The sequence below is a fragment of the Sturnira hondurensis genome, unplaced genomic scaffold (genome assembly GCF_014824575.4).
Source record: "Sturnira hondurensis isolate 20B ecotype Veracruz unplaced genomic scaffold, ASM1482457v3 Scaffold0000167, whole genome shotgun sequence".
NCBI classification, from domain to species: Eukaryota; Metazoa; Chordata; class Mammalia; order Chiroptera; family Phyllostomidae; genus Sturnira; species Sturnira hondurensis.
Window position 1 is genome coordinate 11,871,512 of NW_028072798.1, and position 17,085 is coordinate 11,888,596.

Sequence of the window (17,085 nt, forward strand, 5' to 3'; positions counted from 1 at the left end):
GACGGGAGTCCCGTCTCTCCCACCAGCGCTCCGCCCGCGCACAGCCAGGGCCACCCCAGGGCCGCCCCTCAGCTCCCCGGAGGCGTCCGCCCCGCTTCTCCCTCAGGGCTGGGCTGCGGGCCGCTGTCGGGGTTCATGGCGTCCCGGCCCCGAGTCCGAGGCGCCTGCGGGAGGAGAAGGCGCTGAGAGGGCCGAACGCCTTTCTCCGGGCCGGCGGGGCCGGGAGCGGGGGACGCGGGGCCCTGCGGGAGGGGCCGACGGCCTGGGAACGCGCCCAGGGGGCGCCCTCGTTCCCCCGCTTCCCTCCGCTCCACAGGCCGCGGCCGGGGCGTCTGAGGGGCCCCCTCGTCCAGGCGACCGGAAACGCGCTCGTCCCGGGAAGGGCTCGGAGGCGCACCCGGGGATCCGGAGAGGCCGACAGGCTCGGGGCCCCTGAGGACTCGATCCCGCGGCTTCCGGGCTGAGGACGCCGAGGCCTGGGGGGAGGGGAGGGTCAGACCCCGGCGGCGGAGGAGAGTCGGGGCGTCTCATCGAGGGGCTTCCGGGTCCCCACACGGAGTCCGTTTCCAGGACGACGGCATTTAGCGTCTCTGAGTTTGGGGAGACTCGGTTTTTCCGGGCGAGCTGCACGTAGGGTGCCCCGAGGTGAGGGGGAACTGGGGTTTTCGGGCTGTTTGGGGTCTAAGCGTCGGGGCTCCTCCGAGGGCCCCTCGGGATGAGGGCATCGGGGTCTCTCAGGCTGGACTGTGAAGGTCTCGGGCTAAGGGCTCCACGCGGCAAGGCTCCCCGCTTACCGGTCAGTTCCCGGGGGCCCCTGCTGCGCTGCCCACCCCGGACCAGCGTCCTCTCCGGGCTCCTGGGCTTCCCGCCCTCGGAAGGAGGGAGGCGTGGGCGCAATCCACCAATCAGTGCTGCGATCCCAGCCGTATCAGCCAATTGGCGGTCAGAAAAAGCTGAAAGGGCGGGACAGAGGGCGGAGGCCCCTGTATTCGGGACTGGCCGGCGGAAGACCCGCCCCGCCCCGCCGGGATTGGCTGCCCTCCGTCTGCGGAGCGAGCTGCCAGAAGCCTGCAGCCGGGACCGCGGCTCGGCCGGGCTCGTCTTCCTGCAGCCGCTGAGGAATCCGCCCCTCAGGGGCTGGGAGCCCCGAGCCAGGGCCGGCTCTTAGGGTGGACGGGGCCCAACTGCTGCCTGACAAAGTGTCTTTGTTCCACCAGACTGTGGTCGGGATCCCCAGCGTACATCTAGGCCCGTCCGTGCCCCCCTTTTCTAACCCACCTTTAGCCAGAGCTACATAAGCAGGGAGGATGCGCTCATGACTGCACTGCATTCCGTGGAAACTTAAGTCAGTAAATTCTGACCATACAGTTCATAGACACAAAATGAGTCCCAGAGGGCTCAAACATTTAAACACGACAGATAAAATAGAACACACTGGGAGAATTTCATGTCTCATGAAAGTAGTGGTGTTATGAGTAATAGGTATGTTTAAGTAACTCAGGTGTAAAACCCTTTCAGAAGGAATAAAAGATAGGAAGACAAGATATAAACAAAGTAAATAAATGTAAAAATACTGAAAAAACCTACAAGTATTTTCGTGAAAATAACACATCAAATTTGAGGACAGGGTCCACAGAGCAGGGTCCGTTTTGCTGCTACTGGCTTTCATGGGATAAAGTGGAAAGAGTGTCTCTGGTCCTTATCTCGTTTTGAGTACATAAATATATCTTGATTTCCATGGATTGGAAGTGAGCCTACTAACTGTAGTTATTACTGTGAAACTGCATAAAGGGAAACCTCACTAAAGAGGAGTTGGCGGTCAGTGGGGGTGCTGTCACGTAGCACTGCCCAGGGTCAACTACAGGAGAGATTGTCTGTGACAGGCCCCAACATATAGATGGTACCGTGTGCTCCCAGGAGAAACCGACTCCCCAGCAACTCAGCCAGAGAGAAACCATGGTCACCCTGGACTGAGGATTTTCTGCACTGCACTTTGCTCTGAAATGACCCCTCCCACCTCCTCTTTTTTTCCCTGTAAAATAACGTTCCTGTCTTTTACTTGTGGAGCTTACCTATCTTTTGCTACATCTTGCTTGTCCTAAATTGCATTTTTGTTACTATTTCTGAATAAACCCCTTATGTGCTGGTAAAATAACTGTCTGCTATATTTTTAAGGTCAACATAATTTGGTGGCCCATATGGGGATCCAGAGGACTCCTGACATCTCTGAGGCTGATGAGCAAGCAGGTGCAGTGTCCCTGCTCTGAAAGACTCTGGGAAGGGTCCTTTGGTGCAGACTCCCTGGTGATCAATTTGAGGATAGTCATCCAGAAATAACATCCTCATACCCTCTGATCCAGAAATTCCACTTTTCAAAAATTTCCCCTAGTAGCCCTGGCCTGGTAGCTCAGTTGGTTAGAGTGTCCTGCCTATATGCCAAGGTGGTCAGTTCATTCTCCAGTCAGGGCACATACAAGAAGCAACCAATGAGTGAATACATAAGTGGAGCAACTCTCTCTCTCTTTCAAATTACTAAATGAAATTAAAAGTAAAGCATAAAAAATTCATACACAGTTATGCTTCTCTCTGTGTGAAATGAAGTATGTTTAAAATATTGTATCCAACAGTTATATAATAACACATATAATTTTAGAAAGTTTTCAGTAGAAGAGAATTTGTTAAATTATGGTTTGGTCACACTGTCAAATATTACAGAATGTTAAAAACAGGTGAGGATACATGGTATTTCATTATAAAAATAAAACCTAGTAAGGTGGTTCTAATGGATTTTAAGAAAATAATTTCTAAGTAATGTTGTTATGTGAGAAAAATACCCTACAAAACAAATCGTGTTAAAAAAAAAACCCCCAGACAGGACTTCTAGCCAAGATGGAGGTGTAGGTGGAAACACTGTACCTCCTCACACAAACAAATTTAAGGACAACAAAGATTTAGAAACAAAAACACAACCAAAACAGACAGAAAATTGAACTGTACCAAAGTCCAACAACAACGAACCATTCATCCAGACAGGAAAGAGGGGCGGAGTCAGCGACTGGAGGAGAGCCCTCTCAGCAGGAAAAAGTGGTGGCTGCCAGACCAACCCAGGCACCCAGGCCGTGGTTGGCAGATCCCAGGCCTGGGGTGGCAATGGGAAGACCCAGCGAGGGTGCAAGGCGGCTGGCTGATCCTGGTCACATATTCACGAGCAGATAAGCCAGGTGAAAAAATGGACAGTAAGACAGACCGCGCAATGCAGGGCCCTAGCACCAGGAAATAAAGCCTAAAAGCACCGACTGAAAAAACTTTTGGGTGTTGAGGTGCCGGGAGAGTCTCCCAAACTCATAGGAGAGTTCGTTGGAGAGACCCACAGGGTCCTAGAATGCACACAAGCCCACACACCCAGGAACCAGCACCAGAAAGGCCCAGTTTGCTTGTGGGAGGTGGCAGAGGGGACCGGACTCCGAGAGAGAGTGGAACAAACGCCATTGCTTACTCTCTGACCCCGACCCCAGTCACAACCCAGAGACTGGGTTGGCCCGCCCCAGTGAACACCTAAGCTTTCACCCCTCCTTCGTAACAGGCTCGAACAGACAAAAACATTATGGCTCAAGCAGAAGAACAGCTCAAAGCCCCAGAGCCAATACTTCTAAGTGACCAAGAGATAGCCAACCTATTGAATACACAGTTCAAAATACTGGTGATCAGGATGCTCACAGAACTGGTTGATTTTAGTTGCAAATTAGATGAAAAAATGAAGGCTACCCTAAGTGAAATGAAGCAAAATGCACAGGGAACCAATAGTGATGGGAAGGAAACTGGGACTCAGATCAATGGAGTGGACCCCAAGGAAGAAAGAAACATCCAACCAGAAAAGAATGAAGAAATAAGAATTCAAAAAAACGAGGAGAGGCTTAGGAACCTCCAGGACATCTTTAAACATTCCAACATCCAAATTATAGGGGTACCAGAAGGGGAAGAGGAAGATCAACAAGTGGAAAACTTATTGGAACAAATAATAAAGGAGAACTCCACCAATCCGTCAAAGGAAATAGACTTCCAGGAAATCCAGGAAGCTCAGAGAGTCCCAAAGAAGTTGGACCCAAAGAGGAACACACCAAGGCACATCATAATTACATTAGCCAAGATTAAAATGAAGGAGAGAATCCTAGAAGCAGCAAGAGATAAGGGGACAGTCACCTACAAAGAAGTTCCCATCAGACTGTCAGCTGATTTCTCAAAAGAGACGTTACAGGCAAGAAGGGGCTGGAAAGAAGTATTCCAAGTCATGAAAGGCAAGGACCTACATCCAAGATGGCTCTATCCAGCAAAGCCATCATTTAGAATGGAAGGGCAGATAAAGTGCTTCTCAGATAAGGAAAAGTTCAAGGAGTTCATCATCACCAAGCCCTTATTATATGAAATGTTAAAGGGACTCATCTAAGAAAAAGAAGATAAAAAATATGAACAGTGAGCCCTGGCTGGTGTAGCTCAGTGGATTGAGCACGGGCCTGTGAAGCAAAGGGTTGCTGGTTCCAATCCCAGTCAGGGCACATGCCTGGGTTGCAGGCCAGGTCCCCAGTAGGGGACACATGAGAGGCAATCACACATTTATGTTTCTCTCCCACTCTTTCTCCTTCTTGTCCCCTCTCTCTAAAAATAAATAAATAAAATATTTTAAAAATATGAACAGTGAAAGGACAGCAAACTCACAGTTACTAATAACCATACCTAAAACAAAAGAAAATTAAGCAGACAACTAGATCAGGAGCAGAACAACAGAAATGGAGATCACATGGAGGGTTAGCAACAGGGAAGTAGGAGGAGGAGAAGGGGGGCGAAGGTACAGAGAGTAAGTAGCATAGATGGTAGGTAGAAAATAGACAGGGGGAGGGCAAGAATAGTATGGGAAATGTAGAAGCTAAAGAACTTGTGACACATAGACATGAACTAAAGGGGGGGGAATGGCGGGGAGGGGGTGTGCAGGGTTGAGGGGAATGAAGGGGGGAGATGGGACAACTGTAGTGCCATAATCAATAATATATATATATATTTTAAGATTTTTTATTTATCTTTAGAGAGGAAGGGAAGGAGAGAGGGAGAGAAATATCAATGTGTGGTTGCCTCTTATGCGTCCCCTGCTGGGAACTGGCCTGCAACCCAGGCATGTGCCCTGACTGGGAATTGAACCCCGATCATCTGGTTTGCTGGCCCACTCTCAATCCACTGAGCTACACCAGCCAGGGCAATAAATAATATTTTTTTAAAAAATCAATAAATATATCCTTAAGTGTGCCGCTGCCCGCAGCAGCAAGGGTGGATCGCGAGGTGAGGCGGTGGACTTAAAGAATGGAGAGGACCATAAGCTCAGCTGGCAAATGGCCAATTTATTCAAGGAACTGCTGGCTTATATGCAGAACTACAGTGGCCTGAGAACAATGCTATTTTACAAAAGTTTGTACATTCCCGAAAGCTATCAAGAGGGCAGGATGTTCTGAGAACATTTGCCCAAAGATAACAGTGTCCTCATGACTATCACTTCCTTGGAACATGACGCACATGCCAAGACCTTGTTCTTTCCTTCAAGGCTGAGAAGGTCCGGAAGATGTCAAGATACCCGCAGGCTCCAGGGACCAGAAACCAAGTCCCTCCACCATTTTCACAGTGGGGGCTCTGTCCTTGGTTCCCTTCGTCCTGGCGGGCTCCCACATAAGTGAGTATTAAAAAAAGAAAAAGGGGAAAAAACCCAGACAGAAGACACGTGCTGAAAGGACACACAGGGACTAGGGTCTGGGTCTGGGCAACGTGCAGGGGAAACTGCTTTTCCTTCATGTCATTTGGAACGTTGTGTCACTTGTTTTCTCCTTTACTTAACATAAACCTATCTATATATTTTGTAGATAAAAGAATGGAGGAGAAGTAGCTGGTTATAGATGTATGCATTTAAAAATGACTCAATAGGCCCTGGCTGGTGTAGCTCAGTGGATTGACAGTGGGCCTGCGAACCAGACAATCATGGTTCGATTCCCAGTCAGGGCACATACCTGGGTTGCAGGCCAGTTCCCAGCAGGGGACACACCAGAGGCAACCATACATTGATATTTCTCTCTCTCTCTCCTTCCTTTCCCCTCTAAAAATAAATAAATAAATAAAATCTTAAAAAAAATAAAAATGACTCAACAAAAATTCTGCACACCCTCATTACATCCAGTGGCCCATGCTGCCTTCCTTATCCAAATAGCACCTTGACCACCCATAGTGCCCAATTTGCATCCAAAGTTCTTTTCTGGCAGGAATATTTCCACAGTGCAAAATATATTGTGTCACGCAGTTACTGTTTGTTTGAGAGATGAAAACCATTTATTATGGAAACAATAAATTTTATATTTAAGTACTGGATCCAAGGTCATTTATAGAAATGCAATTAAGAATATAAACCCTGAGTAGTGTGGTTCAGCTTCTGTGTCTGGGAACTAGGGTTCATTGTCCAGTTCTAACTTTGGAGTCTGACTGTGGAGTCTTGGTTATGGATCTGGGTCCTGTCTCTGAGGTCTGTGGCCTGTGTTCAAATCTATTTGGCTATGGGTCTCAGACCTGGGGCTTCTTTGGGTGTGGCTTTGGGAAATACTCACCTTCTGGTGTTTACTCCATTCCCTTCTGAAGGCCACCCAAGGATGCTTCACTGAAAGATGATGAGAAATCATCTGGGTTTGTGTGTGGGGTCCATGTGCATGTCGATAAATTTAGAGTTGTTTGTTCCAAGTCAATATCAACAGGAGTCCCAAGGTTGGGGTGTGGTAGGAAGGAAGGAAACGTTAGGGCAAATACCTCAATTTTAATACAGAATGACTGTGAGTACAGAAGGGTTGTTAAGAAGCTCTGTATTGTCACAGGTGAATTATGAAGCAGCACACTGTGTATCAACTCAATAATGCTGTTTCTTAGTTACGTAGCATCAGGGCTGTGAGGAGGCCCTAAAGTGAGGTAACCCTGGGACAGCTCCCTCTCCTGCTGTGCTGCTTAGGGCTTCTCCACTCAGCTACATGACTTCTTGTCTAGACCTTTCATTTCCTCTGTGCTCGGCTGCATTTGCACATGAAGAAGTGAAAATTGAAAAAGGCGGGTGAGCAAAGAAAGGCCTCTGGTGTTTTCACCACAACAGACGAGATTATTATGATTTTAAAATTATGCCATGTTCTCCTCTAGTACTTTTTAAGCCCAAACTGAGATGGCCCTTTTTTGTTGCCACTTACTTAAAATATATAGAGAAATAAAAATAATCGAAAATCCTACCCAAACAGGTAATAACTGCTACTATATTAAGTATCTATGCTTCTAAACAAGGTGAGGGTGTGTGGGTTGGGGTGGGTGGAGGAGGGCAAAAAGGAAAGTTTGGGAAATTGTAATAGAATAACAATAAAAGTCATTTAATGAAAAAAAGCTTATACCATTCCAGACATCACTACTTGCACATTTCCACACTTCCACTTTCTCTGGATTTAATTTATTATTTTGGGTTTGTAATACGATGCAAAATTTGTGAATTATCAGGCTTTGTCCCTAATGTGTGGATTTATCAGTACATTTTTCCCAGAGTGTTTTTTTATGTGCTATTTTTATTATCATTCATTTCAAATTATTTTTTAACTGCAATTGTAATTTAATTTGTGGGTCATTTAGAATTGCATTTTATAATTTTTAAATATAAGGACTTTCTAGTTATCTTTTATTACTGATTGCTAGATAAGCTGCAATGAGAGCAAGAAATATACTTTATATAATTTCAATCCTTTGATACATTTTTCTGAAACTTGCTGCAAAGTACAATATAGTCAATGTAAAAAAAAAAAGCTCGAAGCGTGGTTTTCTGCTGCCATCTCTTGTTCATTTTGAGAATAACAGAATAATACCTTAGTGCTGGTCAACAAGAAAAGTGGTGGATTCTGGTGGAATGTCAATGACTGTTGATGACAATGGTATTTAGGAGGATATTTTTAAATGTCTCAAGGTATGGACTTTCCAGTTACCTTGTGACTGCTTTCCAGATTAGGCCAAAGGAAGCAAAATGCGTTTTATGTGCCATTTGTTGGAGCTTGCTGTATAGTGTAATAGAGTCAGGTTTTTAGAAGTTCCAAGTGTGCTTGACAATCAATTGTCATTTTCTTTGTTTGTTGCGGCTTCCCTAAACTAAGAAGAAAATAAAATTTATTTAAAATAAATTTAAACCCAAGAGGTTAAGGAAAATAAAATTGCAATCATTTTATAAGTAAAAATCGAAGGAACCCTTTGGCCAAGGCATTAATGTGTCCTAAACGTGCACCTCTGCTGCCATCTCGTGGGAATTTGGGGGAATAACATCCTAGTATAGGTCAGCAGGAAAAGTGGTTGATTACAGTGGAATATCAGTGACTGTTGATTTTTTTTAATTTTTAAAATTTAATTATCGTTCAAGTAGTTTTCCATCCCCCACTCCCCTCCCAGCCCACCCCCCCTGTGCTCCCCACCTCCCTCCCATTTCCACCCCCCTTAGTTGTTCTCCATGTGTCCTTTATACTAGTTTCTGTGAATCCTTCCTCTTTTCCCCTGAAGTTCACTCACCTCTCCCCTCTGGTCCCTGTCAGCCTGTTCTGAATTTCAGTGTCTTTGGTCATATTTTGCTTGCTTGTTTGTTTTGTTGTTTAAGTTCCTGTTGATTTTTTCTAAAAGACTGTTTTTAGGTATAAGTCTCAGGTCCCGATGTCAGTGACCAGTTCCTTGGGATCACTTTCTATGAGCACAGCATCTCGACCAGACACGATTTGGGAGTGCACCATGGGTTCTTTTCCTTGATTATATCTTTAAATTACTCTTTGTGTATAGAAAAGATATTTATTTCTGCATGTTATTTACCCCACAATTTACTAAGTCATATTACTTATAATAACCTTAAGTTGATATTCATGAGTTATCAAGGTAAATAAGATATCATGCAATAATAAAATTACATTAGTTTAGCTGTATAAAGCATAAAAAATAGTTAAAGCTTGGAATAAAACGGGAAGACAAGAAAAGTTAAAAATGTGTTAGTTATAAGTTCATTAATAATTAAATGAAATAGTAACATGATTCTTAGCATTGTAAATGAGTTCATGATCTGGAACAGTGGTGTTCTAGAAATCAGATGTATTTTGTAAGTAACATTGTGCCCCTTGTAGGTTATCTGAGGAACTCACAATATGGCAAAGGTCCACATTTTCAAAACAGAGAATGTTAGATGATGAATTCTAGAATGTAAAAGAGTAGGATTGTAGATTCTAAGTAATTTAAAGAAACAATTATTGAAGACTGGTTTCTGGGCAGTGAAAAGGGACAGTGACCCTCAGTGCTGGTTTATCACACTGTGGTTCAGTCTCTTAAGGTGTCACATCTTCCTTGGCCTCGGAGCTTCCTCGGGTGTCTTCTTAGCCAAGGACATTCCTCCCCAGTCTTTGTGAGATGGTTGACATTTTAATTTATTTTTTGTTGTTGTTGTTTAGCTCTCAGCCTCCAGGCTGCCTGTCCAGAGAGAGGCGTGATTTCAGATCTAGGGTGCAAAGTCACATGCTGTTTGTATTCTAATGGACTCTCCATCCTGCTCCATAGAGAGTAGGGTTTCTCATTGCTGTGAGACTGGGGGATTTTTCTCCACATTGTAGGTGCTCATTAGCAATTGTTATCTCTATTTAGTGCATGACAGTAACTTCCACCTTAACCCCCCTAAGGATGACCGGAAAGGCCTCCATACAATGTGCCAAATGTCCCCTTGGGGGCAAAGTCAATCTTAGGTTGAAAAGCACTGATCTTTTCCCAAAAATTTAATGTATTTATTTTTAGAGAGAGGAGAAGGGAGGGAGAAAGAAAGGGAAAGAAACATCAACCTGTGGTTGCCTCTCACGTGGACCCCACTGGGGACCTGGCCTGCAACATAGGCATGTGTCCTGAACGGAAATCAAATGGCAACCCTTTGGTTGCCAGCCTGTGCTCAATCCACTGAGGTACACCAGCCAGGGCAAAAGCCACTGATCTTGAAGCTGTGATCATCTTTGGAGCCTGAGGGATCTGGCCTTGCTATGCAGTATTTTTACTCTCATTCCATGCAAATTATTTTGTAACTCCAATTGTGATTTATTTTGGGGTGGTTATTTAGAAGTGTATTTCATCAGCCCTGGCTGGTGTAGCTCAGTGGATTGAGCACAGGCCTGTGAACCAGAGGATAGCGGTTCGATTCCCAGTCAGGGCACATGCCTGGGTTGCAGGCCGGTTCCCTGCAGGCCAACTTCCAGCAGGGGACGCATGAAAGGCAACCATACATTGATGTTTCTCTCTCTCTCCTTCCCCTCTAAGGATAAATAAATAAATAAAATAAAATAAAAAAATAGAAGTGTATTTCATCATTTGTGAATATAAGTATTTTCTAGTTATCTGTTGTTACTGATGTCTTGATTAATGGCAGTGAGAGCAAGACACACACACACACACACACACACACACAAATTTTAGCCCTTTGCAATTTATTGAGACTTGCTTTATATCACTATATGGTCATTGTTTAAAAAAATTCCCAGGGTGCTTGGAAAGCATCTGTAATTTGCAGTTCTGGGCTGTAGTGAAGTACTTATGCACGTTAAATGCGATTTGCACTTCTGGCCAAGATGGAGGCGTATGTGGAAACACTGTGCTCCCTCCCACAACTAAATTTAAAGACAGCGAAGTTTTAGAAACAAAAACGCAGCCAAAACAGTGAAAATTGAACTGTACAGAAGTCCAACAACAAACTACTCATCCACACTGCATCACAACCCAGTGCCCTGGGTCACCCAGCCCTGGTGAACACAACTAAATTTAAAAGGCTCCTCCCCTCATACATAACAGGTGCGAACAGACCAAACATTATGACTCAAGAGCAGCTCAAAGCCCCAGAGCCTATAATTCTAAGTGACCAGGAAATAGCTAACCTTTCAGATGCACAGTTCAAAACACTGGTGGTCAGGATGCTCACAGAATTGGTTGATTTAAGCCACAAATTAGAGGAACATATGAAGGCTAAACTGATTGGAATGAAGGAAAATGCACAGGAAACCAATAGTGATGGAAAGGAAACCGGACTCAAATCAAGGGAGTGGACCAGAAGGAAGAAAGAAACAACCAAACAGAAAAGAAGGAAGAAACAAGAATTCAAAAAAAATGTAAGGCTTAAGAACCTCCAGGACATCTTTAAACATTCCAACATCCAAATTATAGGGGTACCGGAAGGGAAAGAGGAACAGCCACGAATGGAAGACTTATTGGAACAAATAATAAAGGAGAACTTCCCCAGTCTGGCAAAGGAAATAGACTTCCAGGAAATCCAGGAAGCTCAGAGAGTCCCAAAGAAGTTGGACCCAAGAAGGAACACACCAGGGCACATCAGAATTACATTAGCCAAGATTAAAATGAAGGAGAGAATTACAGAAGCAGCAAGAGATAAGGGGACAGTCACCTACAAAGGACTTCCCGCCAGACTGTCAGCTGATTTCTCAAAAGAGACCTTACAGGCAAGAAGGGGCTGGAAAGAAGTATTCCAAGTCATGAAATCCAAAGACCTACAGCCAAGATTGCTCTATCCTGCAAAACTTTCATTTAGAATGGAAGGGCAGATACAGTGCTTCTCATATAAGATCAAATGCAAGGAATTCATCATCACCAAGCCCTTATTATATGAAATGTTAAAGGGACTTATCTAAGAAAAGGAAGATAAGAAATATGAACAGTGAAAGGACAGCAAACTCACAGTTATTAACAACCACACCTAAAACAAAAGCAAACTAAGAGGACAGCTAGATTGGGAGCAGAAACGTAGAAATGGAGATCACATGGAGGGTTAGCAACAGGGGAGTGGGAGGAGGAGAAGGGGGGAGAAGGTGCAGAGAATAAGTAGCATAGATGGTAGGTAGAAAATAGACAGGGGGGAGGGCAAGAATAGTGTGGGAAATACAGAATCTAAAGAACTTGTGACACATGGACATGAATGAAAGTGGAGTAATGGTGGGGGAGGGGTGTGCAGGGTGGAGGGGAGTGAAGGGGGGAATGGGACAACTGAAATGGCATAATCAATAAAATATATTTAAAAATAAAAAATAAATAAATGCAATTTGCTTCTCATATTTTAAAAATATTTTTACTATTTTTGTGGGCTTTGTTAATTCTGAACCAGAACCCACATGATGGAGGTTTGTTGAATCACCTGATAATAATAATTATGATTATTATTTTGTGTATTTTTCCATGTAGCTCTGTTCTATATAATTTGGGGTTTATGTTATTAAGTGAATAAAAATTTGGAACTAACTGGTAAATTGAACTTTCTGCTATGAAATACTCCTGTTTATGTGGAGTAGTGTTTTTTTGTTTTCAAGTCTACTATGTTATTATATAATTTTCATTTGGTTAATGTTCATATAGTATATTTTCCTGATGTTGATCCTGGCTGGCAGCATCTGTGTGTGTCGTGGCTGCTAGTGAACAAATATACACGGACAACAGAAGTCCTGTGGAGAGAAAGGGATGGCATGGCCACTCTCTGAGAGAGAGAGAGGGTGAGAGGGTCAGAGGCCTGTGTCTGGAGAAGCTTTTATTGCTTCTCTGGGTACATTACATGGAGGGTAGTCCTCATTTACTATGCACAGGTTCACTGCAGGGGGATGACCTTTTACAGATAACAAAGGAAAGAATGCTGCTAATTACTTCAAAGAGAAGGATGTTGCAGACCAAGGGGAAAAGTGGTGGAATCCATCACATTCCATACTTGGGAGGGTTAGCTCAGATTTTAGGAAGTTGCAGTAAGCCCTTGGGCCTCAATTCAGGGTGAGGGAGTTTTAGCAAAAGAAAGTCTCATAGCAGTGTAGGTGCAATGCAGGCCTGACTCCACATGGGAAAACCTCTCCATGGGTGTGGTCCTGCATGCCACTTGCTCCCCACGGGTTTTCCACGTGAGTGCTGAGCTACATTTCCACACATGAGAAACAGTTATCTACATTTTCCACATTCTTTCACTTTAGATGTTTTTGCATATTTCAGATAGCTCTCAGTGTTTCATATCAGTTTTGAGTGGCTATTAGAATCAATCAAAGAATTGATTTTGGCAGAGGATGTAATGTGGGGGTGGGGCAACATTTTTCCTATTCAGTTGTTCCAATACCTTTTATTATATTATAAATATTTTCTCGCAGATCTAAGGAGACATCTTTGTCATAGAAAATTTCCCTCTGACTTTGCATTTATTATTGGACTTTGTATTCTGTCCCATTAATTTGTCTATTCAAAGGCCATTACGCCTACTGTTTAGATTAGTCTAGATTTATAACACAATACATAGTTACGTTTGGTTGGGCTAGGCTGTATTTATTACATTGCTCTTTCAGAATTCTCTTTTCATTCCTCAATTTAACAAGTGTATTGAAAGTGAGTTTGTTTTAGTTTTAAAATGTTGTTATTTAAAATTGTATCACAATAAATTTATAAGCAACTTTGGAAAATTGACATCCTTGTTTTTTTATCAAACAATATGATATTAGTTTCCAGTTGTTCAAGTGTCTTTCTCTGGGCATCGTTTTAACATTTTGTTCACACAGATCATGCACATTCTTGCTGAGGTTAATGTTAGGCATTGTATCTGTTTTGTTGCTATTGGTTCTTTTCGAGTCTGTCTTTAACTTATTGTTTCTATATATATAAAGGTATTTATTTCTGTGTTATTCCCCCTCACTGTAATAAATTCTATTACTTGTAATCATTACATTGCTTTTCATGATTCATCAAGGTAAATAAGCTATCATACAATAATAAAGTTGTATTACTTTAGTTATGTAAAAACATGTAAAAATAGACACTTGAAAGAAAATATGAAGAAATGAGGTAATGTGATAAGTCAGAAAAAATTTTGTTGGTGTTCATTAATGATGAAATCAAAGAGGAGCAGGATACTGATTTTTAAGTGAGTTCAAGGTTTAGACCTCTGGTCTCGTAGAAATGGCGCCCCCTCTAGGTTATTTGAGGAACTCACGATATGGCAAACATGCACATTTTCAATAACGGAGATTGTAGATGGTGAACTTTGGAATGTACAAAGCAAGAGTATTTACTGTTTGTGACCTGACAGAACAGTTATTAAGGAGTGACTCGTGAGCAATGACAAGAAGCTGTCATCCTCGAACGCCTGCGGAGCTTCACCACCGTGACTCAGTCTCCCCAGGTGTGCGGTCCCTTCCCACCGCTGCGCTTGGGCAGGTGCCGGCTCAGCCCGGACGCTTCCACCGCGTCTCGGCCACAGGCCGGACAGTGAGCCCCACGAAGGCACGTGTGTCCCTCACCAGTGTGTGTCCTGTATATTACACACGAGACGCCCGTGCTCGGGTCTGACACCAGCAAATGTGTCTTCACAGGCACTTACCCAGTGAATGCGCTTCCTTCCAGGGCCCAGACCGCCCTCCGGTCCGTATCCTCCACGTCCGGTTGGGGCCGCACCTGTCTGGCGCTGCGCTGGCCTCCCTGCGGACCTGATGTTCCCGCTGGTCTCCCGGCCCCGGAGCCCTTCTCAGACCCGGCTCGTCGCCCCTCGGCCTGCCCGTCCCCTCTCTTCCCTCCCAGGGGCCGCAGGACGGGACGCACCGGCAGAGGATCCCTCGTGGGCAAAGGGGCGTGGGAGGGATCCTGCGGGGACTAGGTCTCGGGAAGGAGAGCCGAGAGGGGGGTGAGGGTGATGCGGGTCCCGGAACGCCGAGAACTTTGAGAGGAGAAGTGACCAGAATGCTGCCTGGTGAGGGACGCAGGGGTCGGGGAGGGTGTTGGGGTCGCGAAGGTGCTGGCGGGCTGCGATCCCAGTGGGTCGGGGTTCTCGGGGCGAAGCCGGGGTGAGAAGGGTGGGGAGCGTCTGGGAGGAGGACTGGACCCTGCTGGGAAGCAGAGGGTTCTAAGGGGGCTGGACCAGAGCCGGGTAGGGGAGGTTGGAACCGGTTACATTGGGCGGGACGGGGAAGGCGCAGAATTCGGGTGCAACTGCGAGAACGGAGGTTTGGAGAGGAGGTTCTGCTGGTGGGTGTAGGTGACTCCAGGAGGATATGGGGGAGAGCGATGGGGTGGGAGGCGGAACCCGGGGTCGTGCGCTCCCGCAGCTTTGGGGGGCCTCTCTCTTCCGTGGGAAGCAAAGGAGAGCGGAGTGGAGCGGCCCTCACCGGGACAACGCTGCGCACACGGCCAGAGGCCTCTCGCAGGCGCGCGGGGCGGAGGGCTCACGTGGATGTGTTCTGCAAGGCCGCTTAGCTCACCCTTCTCTTTCCTGCTTAAGAAAGAAGAAAAACGGGAAAATCGGCATCCGGGGAGCGTGGCGAAGGGGTGAAGGTCTTCTCCTTTCTTCCGCGGTGCGAGAACAGGGAGAGGGTCGCTGGATCCCACTTGCGGACAGGAAGGCTCCGGACACCTGAGCCCGGGACCTGCGCACACGGGCGGCCTCTGGGCGGCAGGGTGGTTACACGCACACTTTTCTCTCCAGACGTTTCTTTGGCTGTTCGGTGCCAGTAGCGAAGGTCATAGTTTATGTCAGAAATGCCCCTGGTGAGACAAACGTCCCTGTCCGAGCAGACGCCGCCCCAGTGGGGGTCTGGTTCTCACTGTGTGCTCGGCCAGGGGAAGGGCCGAGATAGAGTTTGGGGACAGTTCCGGTCCCCTAAGTGAAGTGGTTGACAGAGAGGGTCTTCTTTGCTGTACCCACTGTGAGCAGTTCTCCCTAAAGATGAAAGTGAACTTTGCTACTGTAACAAAACTAGGCAGGTGGCACATGGACTGGATGAAACAGGCAGAAGGTGTCAGAGGATAGTAGCTCCCCTCCACCCCGTTGCTGAAGTTGGGACCTTTCTTTACAGGAGTTACTTTCTCGGAAGTCCTCGGGCTTGGTGTTGGTCTGTGACTTGCACTGATGAAAGACTGGGACAACAGCTTTGGCTGCCTTCTTCTGCCCTCTCCTGTCTCCAGTGTGACCCGACCCCAGCGTCGCAGCACCCAGAGCTGATGTGACAGGACCCCCTGAGCCCTCTGGGAGGGACCTTTCCCCACACTCAGGTGCCCCAGAGCTGAGGCAATGGGAACCACTCTTCTCCTTGGTGGGACAGTTTTCCAGACACACAGGGGACAGAGCCAGTGTGACGGGTTCCCTACTGTGTCAGGGGGAGCCCTTCCCATGTCCACAGGACTCAGCTGTCAGGCTGGACACCTGTCTTTCCCAGGTCAGGTCCCTGTTCACTGTGACAGGTCCCCACTCCTCTCAGGGAGAGGCCCCTTCCCACACTCCCAGGACCCAGAGTTCAGATGGCAGGGCCCCCTACTTTCTCAGTGAGGGGCCCACCCCACATTCACAAGACTTCAAGGTGATGAGACAGCACCCCAGACTATTCCATGTTGAATCCCCACACACTCTTTGGGACCCTGGCTGATGTCAGAAGACCAGGTGTCCTCCCGAGTGTGCCCTCTCCTCCTGCTCAACACCCAGTGCTGACTGGGAGCCACAGCTTCCTCCCCCTGGTGGGGCTTCTTCCTGCAATTCCCAGACCCAGGGCTGAAGTGACAGGACCCACAGCTTTCTCTGCAAAGCCCCTGTTGCTGTACCCACAGCACACAGGCGATGGGACCGGACCCATCACACTCACAGGCAGGGATGTTCCCCACAGTCATGGACCCAGAGCCTCTGTGTACCTCTGATCACAGGGCTGGTGTGGCAGAGCCCTGTACTCTTGGAGGGGGGCTGTCTTCAGGCTTCCAGGACTCAGAGCTGAATTGACAGGACCCCCTGCTCTCTCAGATCAGACCCCCTCCTCACAGGCACCAGGCTCAAAGGTGAAGGGTCAGGACACGTACATTTCACAGAGAGGGACCTTTCTCAACCCTCACAGGACACAAGCGTGCAGTAACAGGACACTCCTGTCTCTTGTGTGGTCCTCTCCACACTCAAGTGGCCCAGGCCTGAGGTCACAGACCTCTTAGACCCCCAGGTCTCAGGTGGGGTCCTTCCCCTTGCTTATAAGACCCAAAGGTGACCTG

At 46.5% G+C, this 17,085-nt stretch overlaps 1 protein-coding gene across 1 annotated transcript in view; it reads right to left on the reverse strand.

Annotated features, from left to right (window-relative positions):
- The window catches only part of LOC118988656 (histone-lysine N-methyltransferase PRDM9-like), a 46,020-nt gene that overhangs the window by 17,746 nt on the left and 11,189 nt on the right, over positions 1–17,085 (reverse strand). Inside the window, exons 2-3 of the mRNA XM_037048534.1 lie at positions 795–911; positions 149–476 (exon numbers count right to left, since the gene is read on the reverse strand). Of these exons, the coding sequence (XP_036904429.1) occupies positions 149–476; positions 795–911 (445 nt within the window). The remainder of the gene's footprint in view (positions 1–148; positions 477–794; positions 912–17,085) is intronic.